The 10,183-nt window shown below is 44.3% G+C and overlaps 1 protein-coding gene across 1 annotated transcript; it reads left to right on the plus strand.

The window, feature by feature from the left end:
• Nucleotides 1–8,993: 8,993 nt before the first annotated feature.
• On the plus strand, nucleotides 8,994–9,959 carry LOC134586182 (olfactory receptor 52K1-like). Its single transcript, XM_063441684.1, has one exon. It carries the CDS (start codon nucleotides 8,994–8,996, stop codon nucleotides 9,957–9,959), a length of 966 nt encoding a protein of 321 aa, XP_063297754.1.
• Nucleotides 9,960–10,183: the final 224 nt, after the last annotated feature.

Consider the following 10,183-nt stretch of genomic DNA (forward strand, 5'->3'; position numbering starts at 1 on the left):
GTTCAATCTATGTAAAAGGCTTCCCAATGCTAGGCTGTTACATTTTGGCGTGTGGGGGCAAAGGGGTGAATGGATTTAACATTGATTGCATTGATTGTAGCAACTCATTCAGAGACATGGCAATAGTAGGTCGCGACGTCTCTGACGAGGTACCCAGCAAATGGTGAAAGAATAAACATTACCACTGATATCACAACAACATTGCCATAAATACATTTATGTCGTCTTTGCATTAATGTACTGTGAACATGTATTCTCGAGTGTCAATGCAGTTCTAACCTTTGTTCAATGGTTTTAATACCACATAGTGGGTGGCCTGAACAGTCCTCTGCTGTCCGTCTATGGAGGGTCCTGGGTGCTGCTTGAGGGTGCTCCGGTCTGGCTGGGATCCGCTGTACTCCTAGGGTGCAGTGTTATTGCAGGCAGCCCCAGCGTGTTGAGGAGCCTAGTTGGGTCCCCTCCCGCCGAAAGGGCCAGCACCGAGTCTCCGTGGGGCACCACCAGTGTTCCAGACGCTCCCCCTCTGTATCGGATGCCGTGATCTCTCAGGGCCCTGGTGATCGGTTGGAATCTGCGCCTTTCTGCCAGAACCGTAAAAGGTAAGTCGTCAAATAGTTTTATTTGGTGATTCTCCACGGTCACAGCGGCCTGGTTTCTGGATAGGAGGGCTGTCTTGATGGAGATGTCCCGTGTAATCACAATGGCGTCTCGTGGAGCGTCCGCAGGGGCAGTGGTGGCCTTTCAGACCCGAAACACTTCTATCAAAGGCTGCTCTCCCTTTTCTGCCCGTACCCCTAGTGTTCCAGCCACCTTAGTGGCTAAGTCCATCAGGGCATCTTGGTTCACGGACTCCGGTATTCCTCGGAGTCTTATATTCCTTCTACGGTGCCTGGCTTCCAAGGAGGCGACCGTTTTTGAGAGTCTCTCAATCTGTAGAGACATGGTGGTCACTTGTGTTTGGGTCTCAGCTAGTCGGCCATCTCGTTCACCCTCTCGGGATTCAACCTCATCCAAGCGGTGAGTCAGGGTGCCGATCTCTGTTTGTATCCCTGCAAGGTCGGCTTTCCACACCGTCCGCAGGTCCAGAAGCAGACGTTTAATGTCCCCTTTGGTGGATGGGGATGTGTCAGTGTCTGAGGCCGCCTTCTGGTGTATGCTGCTGTTTGTCTGCGGGGCCACCTCGTCTTCCTCCCCCTCTGAGTCATCTGAGGTACTTGAGCCTCGTGATCTGCTGGGGGCCATCTTGGTCTGGGCCTGAGGCCGCGGCCCATCGAAAGACCTGCGGATATCTGTCTGATGGAGGTCCTCTGTGTAGGCCAATTTGTGGTGCTTGCGTCCCATCTTTATGTTGGAGGTATGGGTTGCGAATTCGCACTATTTCTGCTCTTTTTCGTGGCTTTTTGGCTGTTTTCTCGGTCTATGCAGCAGGAGCTCTGCACAGACACGTCTGGTCGTTTACTCTGCTGGCCACGCCCCCCCTCGTTTTACTTTTTATTGATTTATGTAAAATATAAGAAATGTGCAAACGCTCACTGCAGCTCCCCACACCTCCTCTATTCCACACTACCTGACCAACACACTCACTGCAGCTCCCCACACCTCCTATAACCCCCATTACCTGAGCAGCACACTCACTGCAGCTCCCCACACCTCCTATAACCCACACTACCTGAGCAGTACACTCACTGCAGCTCCCCACACACTAACTGACCAGCACACTCACTGCAGCTCCCTACACCTGTATGTTATAGGAGGTGTGGGTAGCTGTAGTGAGCGTGCTGTTCAGGTAGTGTGGGTTATAGCTGGTGTGGGGAGCTGCAGTGAGTGTGCTGCTCAGGTAGTGTAGGAGGTGTGGGGAGCTGCAGTGAGCGTGCTGCTCAGGTAATGTGGGTTATAGGAGGTGTGGGGAGCTGCAGTGAGTGTGCTGCTCAGGTAGTGTGTGTTATAGGAGGTGTGGGCAGCTGCAGTGAGCGTGCTGCTCAGGTAGTGTGTTTTATAAGAGGTGTGGGGAGCTGCAGTGTGCGTACTGCTCAGGTAGTGTGGGTTATAGGAGGTGTGGGGAGCTGCAGTGAGCGTGCTGCTCAGGTAGTGTGTGTTATAGGAGGCGTGGGGAGCTGCAGCAAGTGTGCTGCTCAGGTAATGTGGGTTATAGGAGGTGTGGGGAGCTGCAGCAAGCGTGTTGCTCAGGTAGTGTGGGTTATAGGAGGTGTGGGGAGCTGCAGTGAGTGTGCTGTTCAGGTAGTGTGGGTTAGAGGAGGTGTGGGGAGCTGCAGTGAGCGTGCTGCTCAGGTAGTGTTGGCTATAGGAGGTGTGGGGAGCTGCAGTGAGAGTGTTGCTCAGGTAGTGTGGGTTATAGGAGGTGTGGGGAGCTGCAGTGAGGGTGCTGCTCGGGTAGTGTGTGTTAAAGGAGGTGTGGGGAGCTGCAGTGAGCGTGCTGCTCAGGTAGTGTGGGTTATAGGAGGTGTGGGGAGCTGCAGTGAGCGTGCTGCTCAGGTAGTGTGGGTTATAGGAGGTGTGGGGAGCTGCAGTGAGAGTGTTGCTCAGGTAGTGTGGGTTGTAGGAGGTGTGGGGAGCTGCAGTGAGGGTGCTGCTCAGGTAGTGTGTGTTAAAGGAGGTGTGGGGAGCTGCAGTGAGCGTGCTGCTCAGGTAGTGTGTGTTATAGGTGTGTGGAGCTGCAGTGAGCGTGCTGCTCAGGTAGTGTGTGTTATAGGAGGTGTGGGAAGCTGCAGTGTGCTGCTCAGGTAGTGTGGGTTATAGGAGGCGTGGGGAGCTGCAGCAAGCATGCTGCTCAGGTAATGTGGGTTATAGGAGGTGTGAGGAGCTGCAGTGAGTGTGCTGCTCAGGTAGTGTGTGTTATATGAGGTGTGGGGAGCTGCAGTGAGTGTGCTGCTCAGGTAGTGTGTGTTATAGGTGTGGGGAGCTGCAGTGAGCGTGCTGCTCAGGTAGTGTGTGTTATAGGTGTGTGGAGATGCAGTGAGGGTGCTGCTCAGGTAGTGTTGGTAATAGGAGGTGTGGGGAGCTGCAGTGAACGTGCTGCTCAGGTAGTGTGTGTTATAGGAGGTGTGGGGAGCTGCAGTGAGCGTGCTGTTCAGGTAGTGTGGGTTATATGAAGCATTGCGAGTTCCAATGAAGAGTTCTGCATCATTAAAAGACAAAGGACTAAGTGGAACATTGTGAGCTACATTGTTTACATTGCGTAAAATACAATAGTGAAAAATTCCCAGTAACAAAGAAATGATGGTGCTACAATCACCTAGGTGGGCCACAATAGCCACCAGGAAAATAGCGATAAACAGAAAATGGTGAGAGCACTCAAATAAACACATTGTTTACATTACTGAAGAATTACTTTATATAAATCTGAAGTGCTTTATGTGTGAAGACTATGTCCTCCTTTTTTCTTTTTACAAAAATTGTTGTTACACTTCCATGGCTGTAAATCAGACAGCCGGTCCTGTTACTTCCTGGTTTGGTTAGCTCAGTGGAGATAAACTCAAGAGGCAGCAATTGCCCAGAGCGCCTGCCTTGCAAAGACTTCTCATTGAGCTGCATTGGGACAGTCTGTGCGGGGTGTGACAAAAGTACTCCTTTCCCTTGGTACCTTGTCCTGGGATTGGGGTGTTACACGCAGTCTTCTCAGGCTTTAGAGACACTTCACACGCTGGATGAGGTAAAAGGACTTGCTCTTTTATTGTGGTTCCAAAAATAAATGCACAGTAAGGTATAAAAGGTAACAAAATATATAAAACAAAATCCTTGCTCTTCTGAGCACTAACTACACAAACAAAATAATTAGCTAACTGGGTTGGATGGCTTGTCCATTTCCCAACATAAACAAGCTTACTGTTTCAGGTTTTCAGCTCTCTGTTTCCACTCACAGAAACCAAACACAATCTCCCTCCTCCCTTGGCAGGGGAGTACTTAATAGCACCGGTAATTGGCAATCCTTTTCAGGTGAGTTAAATTAGGATTCAAACTCTGGAACTGGACTTCTCACCTGTAGGTTCCAAGCTACTTCCAAAATGTGGAGTGGAGCACTGGCCCACCCTACTCTCCAAGTACTCCACCCCAGGGCCCAAATATACACATATTTAAAGAGCAATATTCATTTTAACATAACACATTTCCCTGGGGCTAATTACACAAAGTAGGAAACTTGCAAAATCTGGGGAGATGTATAGATTCCCTCCAGCACCTCCTTGCTTTCGGTCACAGGAGTTAGATGAGAAGGGCTTGTAAAGGCTGCAGACAAGGGTTCTTCAGCTTCTTCAAGCTGTTTTTTATATATCCCAATTATAAAAAAAATATTAAATGCATGCATGTTTTCATTTTTGGTATATATTATATATAATTTTTTTCTATTTGGCAGTTGAGTGTCTATTTAACAGTACCTTTTTATTTGTTTAGATTGACTATAGATTCCCTTCACATTTTATATTTACAAAATTATATCTCAAGTAACAGTTTATCCTAATGTTATCTTGTGGAGAAATTACACTGTTATTTGACTTTTTCTCCCTTTCGGCAGTTGAAACTATCGAACAAAGACCACCCCTGGCTCTTTAACTTCAAAGAGAACAAGGAATTAGTGATCTCCTTGTGTGGCAGAAGAAAACGTGCAGGAGAAAACGGCGCCCATCTTGTTTGCACGAAAAGAGGTAGCGGGACTTGATCGTCAAGTGTGTGGAACTAAAATCGCACACTCGACTTCTCGAACTCCGGTCAATCTTTACGAATGCCTGCTTCCTTTTCCCGACCAGCTAGGATAACACTGTTCGGTCGTTTTATTCTCGCGAACCAGAGGAACAAACGGTACTATGAGCCAGGGGGTACTGTTTGTGGATTTATTCGGTTCAAGACTTTACGAAATAGACCGACCGCAGAACCTGAACTCATGGAACTATTTCTTGGCAAGATCCTCATGTGCGGTCGGTTAAACTAAGACCTCTATGATACTCCTAAACCCCTGAACTGATCTGGATGATTTTTGGATATGTTGGTCACCCAGATCAGGGCTATTAGGGATATGTAACATTTGTGGGGATTTTATGTGTTTTGGGGTACTTTTGAAGTTTTGGGAAAAATGTGTTTTTTCTGCCTGGAGATAATTGAGTTATTACAACATCTGACTCAATTATCTCCCAGGCAGAGAGGAGGAATTGTATGTTTACTATGGGAGTGTTATAGTTTGTTATCCTGTTGTGATTAATGTATAACTTTGCGTTGGAGTCCGCAACAAGGTTAATGTGAGAGTACCCATTGCATGGGAACTTGCATAAAAGCCAGTGTGGCACCATTAAAATCATTCCTGTTACACCCTTCATCTAGTTTCGACTGATGTTTGGGTACCTGTTTACTTTGCTGGGAGAATACACTTGGGAGGATTACATTCGTATGGAGAATCATTTGAATCAACACCGAGCTGTGAGCTATAACCACTACGGCTCCAGCAGTTCGGGAGGAAACAGGCGAACTGGTATCTGCTATACCAGCATTCGTTACAGGGGACAACAGAGTAAAAATGCTAAAATGTTAAAATAAAATTTTTAAAAAGTCTTTAGACAATAAAATGTGCATGCTTTTACATTGGGGTAAATCTACTATCCAGGGATTGTATTTTATTTGTAGTGGAGTGTCCCTTCAAGGAACACACACACAGACACAAATACAGTTTTAAATCCTACAAGGCTACCTAAAATCACATCCACCACTACATCACAACACCCCAATATCGGTGGGTTCTACACTAATTACGCCACAGTACCCCAATATCGGTGGGTTCTACACTAATTACGCCACAGTACCCCAATATCGGTGGGTTCTACACTAATTACGCCACAGTACCCCAATATCGGTGGGTTCTACACTAATTACATCCCAGTACCCCAATATCGGTGGGTTCTACACTAATTACATCCCAGTACCCCAATATCGGTGGGTTCTACACTAATTATGCCACAGTACCCCAATATCGGTGGGTTCTACACTAATTACATCCCAGTACCCCAATATCAGTGGGTTCTACACTAATTACATCCCAGTACCCCAATATCGGTGGGTTCTACACTAATTACGCCACAGTACCCCAATATCGGTGGGTTCTACACTAATTACGCCACAGTACCCCAATATCGGTGGGTTCTACACTAATTACGCCACAGTACCCCAATATCGGTGGGTTCTACACTAATTACATCCCAGTACCCCAATATCGGTGGGTTCTACACTAATTACATCCCAGTACCCCAATATCGGTGGGTTCTACACTAATTATGCCACAGTACCCCAATATCGGTGGGTTCTACACTAATTACATCCCAGTACCCCAATATTGGTGGATCTTACACTAATTACATCACAGCACCCCAATATCGGTGGGTTCTTCACTAATTGTGCCACAGTACCCCAATATCGGTGGGTCCTACACTAATTACATCCCAGTACCCCAATATCGGTGGGTCCTACACTAATTACATCACAGTAACCCAATATCGGTGGGTCCTACACTAATTACATCCCAGTACCCCAATATCGGTGGGTCCTACACTAATTACATCACAGCACCGCAATATCGGTGGGTTCTACACTAATTGTGCCACAGTACCCCAATATCGGTGGGTACTACACTAATTTTAACATAGGAGATTTATATGCTAACTTGCAATACTCACTTGCAGTATAAACTGCTTCAAGAGACTCCTCAATTTAAGTTTCACTGTGTTCACCTCCAAAGGGGCACCTATTGTGGATGGGTGAGGGGCTCAGTCCAATATAGCAATCAATTCTTTCTATATATTCACTTTTTTATATGTACATATAGATTTATTATTCAGTTGTATATGTTTTTTAATAGTTGTATATCTATGTGCTTATATTCCTTTTTTAAATATACAGCCAGTTATGCTTTATACAGCTTTATATACAAGCATTCTGATTATGCACATATAGTAGATTGTGAGATATACCACAGATTCTCCTCACTTCCATACATTCTTACTATTTTCTTGTAGAATAACTATTTCCATCCATCTTCATAACATAAATGTATGGTATCAGCCAAGGTGTTTTCCATATTTATGACATCTAATGTAACAAATATGCCGCTACAGATGACTTCTATGAGAATAGAACTTCATGTCACTTTGTAGCGGCATTTTGGATGTCAATAAAGTTTGCGTTCCATGTAAACCGCACATGTGCGCTGGGCCCTCCTAATCAGTCATATTGCATGATGCGATTCTATGTGACGTGATGGAAGGGGACGCCCATGCGCAATGACCTAATTGAGCGCAAAGATCATCATATTTAAGAAGAATAAGGCAAAGAGAAGTCCTGACTGAGACAGGAAGAAACGTGTAGAGCAGCACCAGCAGTAGCAGCATTAACACCCTGTACAAAGACCATATTCCACCACTCTGAATCACAAGGAGTTACGACCAGCAGGCTTCAGGCCATTCTGATAAGTTACCAGTAGTGGTTGGATTCTTTTTAGGTCTTTTAATCGTACGGATACACTGTTTATGTTTGCACTGTGCACTTTTCTCTGTTCACTTTTTAATTTTATTTGAAATAAATGGTGTTATTATATTACATATTATGGTTTTTATTTCAATAAGCATCTTTTAGCTTTTATATGATAATTTCACTCCTTGTATTGGGTAGCAAGCGCCCTTTCGTGTTTGGTCGAGGATTCACTCATCTTGCAAACATCTGTTTGGTCAATAGGGATCTGGTCTGGATTCCGAAACTACACAGAAAAAGTAGGAATTGAAGGCTCACCCAGAACATGGATTTCCAATCAGTGGTGCTGCCAGAAAGACCAAAACAGTTAAAATATACCATTAAAGGAACAGCGCACAAACAAAAATACTGCTTTACATTTAACAGGGCTACTAAAAATCACCTATCTTAGCAAATAAATATGGGGATTCAGTTCCACCATACGGCCATATTGTGTTAAGCCCACCACTACGTCACAGAACCCAAATATCGGTGGGTCTTACACTAATTGTACATATAAGCAATAGCATGCACACCAACTCAAAATACATATATCAAACAATCTTTATTAGAAAAGTGCAATACACAAAGCAAAAAAATAACCAATACTTATATAACAAATATAATATAGAAATTGTACAAAACATATAAGTGACAAAGGCTACTAGCAATACATACACCAGATAATTATCAGCAGAAACCGACGTGGCACAGGACACGTGAAACTATAAACCCAACATTTCGGAACCTAGAAATGGGCTGTTCTCAAGGGACAGCACTCAGAATTTTAGGATAGCATCCATAACTGTTTATGGCAAATTCTCTCTAGGCATTATTGTTGCTTGCTAAACTAATTTTAACATGGGAGATTAACATACGATCTCGAATACTTACTGCTTAAACTGCTTCCACAGATTCTGCTCAATCTATGTTTTCCTGTGGTCACCTCCAAAGGGGCACCTATAATGGATGGGGAGGGGGTGGTGCTCATCTCAACAGGAATCTGGTCTGGATTCCAAATATACACAGAAAAAAAAAGGGGAGTTGGGGGAACACCCAAAACATGCACTTCAAAGCACTTACTCACAGTTACACCAGCACCACTGTAACCTAGTGTACCTACAGCACAAGCTGCAGAACAATCAGGAGAACCTAGCTGGCCTGCATAACAGCACCCACCTTGGACCTTCCCAGCTGTATACAGAAATGATGAATCCACAATACTTTGCTGTGTCACTGTTCTATTAGAACCATATTTCATGTTAAAATATGAATAAATAAAGGTAATAAAAAAAAAAGCAGCTTTGGGGTATAATAACCTTCCCCATGGAACCCATGAACCTTCTGTTTCTAGATAGACCTTTTATCTATTGTTGAATATAAACGTTAATTATTCAACGTGTTTGTCTGTCATCTCCTTTGTGATGTTAAATATTTTTTTCCCCGTTTTTGTTTTCAAGGGCAGAATATTTCCGTAGAACCCATAAAGAACTATGTATACTAATAATACACAGCCATTTCCCATATACTTCATCCTGTTGGGGATTCCTGGACTAGAAGCATACTACTTTGATATCGCTTTTGTGTTCTCCATCGTATACGCAGTGTCGGTTCTAGGAAATATCACCCTTCTTCTCATCATCAAGATAGAGCGAAGCCTCCATGAGCCCATGTATTTGTTTTTGTCCATGCTGTCATCAATTGACTTGATGCTTACCAGCTCCACTGCACCCAAAATGTTGGCAGTCCTCTGGTTCAGCTCATATGAGATCTACTTTGAGGCCTGCCTCACTCAGATGGTTTTCCTTCATTCCTTTGCTATCATGGAATCTGCTCTGCTCCTAGCAATGGCGTTTGACCGGTACATTGCTATCTGCAACCCACTGAGATACAGCACAATATTAACAAAACATCTTATTATTGCCGTTGGTTTCCTGACTGTAATCAGAGCAGCAGCATTAATGGTCCCATTACCTTTTCTTATAAAAAGATTGACATTTTGTTCCGCTAACGTTATACATCACTGTTACTGTGAACACATGGCCGTGGTGAAACTGGCATGTGCTGACACGACCTTTAATAATATTTATGGCATTGTGGTGGCTCTTCTCATTGTAGGCTTGGATTTGATATTTATAGTATGGTCATATGTAGTCATACTTCATGCTGTCTTTCGGTTGTCCTCTAAAGAAGCGAGGCTCAAGGCTCTTGGGACATGTGCTTCCCATATATGTGCCATCCTTGTTTTCTACGTGCCTGTAGTCCTCTCATCAGTGGTCCACAGGTTTGGAAAAAACGTTCCCATCCATATCCATATCTTATTGGCTAACGCCTACCTCATGCTACCTCCTCTGATTAACCCAATTGTTTATGGAGTGAAAACAAAACAAATTCGTAATCGGGTTATGAAGATAATGCAGCTAAATATCGTTTGCTTTGCAAAGACCTCCACATTTTGACATTATTGCTGCCTCAATCACAGTAACATAACATTGAATCACTGAACAAGAGCAGGTCAGCAAAACAACCTTGATCGTTCTAAAGGGTTACTGCCACCAGAAAACATAAAATACAGGTTTTGGTTGCATTAACCTTCTCTGTGGTGGTCCAAACACCAACAAAATAATTGAACGCTGCAATAGTGGACTACAGGCACCATAACCACTTGAAATTACGGAAATGC

The sequence above is a fragment of the Pelobates fuscus genome, chromosome 1 (assembly GCF_036172605.1).
Source record: "Pelobates fuscus isolate aPelFus1 chromosome 1, aPelFus1.pri, whole genome shotgun sequence".
NCBI lineage: Eukaryota > Metazoa > Chordata > Amphibia > Anura > Pelobatidae > Pelobates > Pelobates fuscus.

Coding starts and splice junctions, on each gene's coding strand:
- LOC134586182 (XM_063441684.1), top strand. CDS start 8,994: ATGTATACTAATAATACACAGCCATTTCCCATATACTTCATCCTGTTG.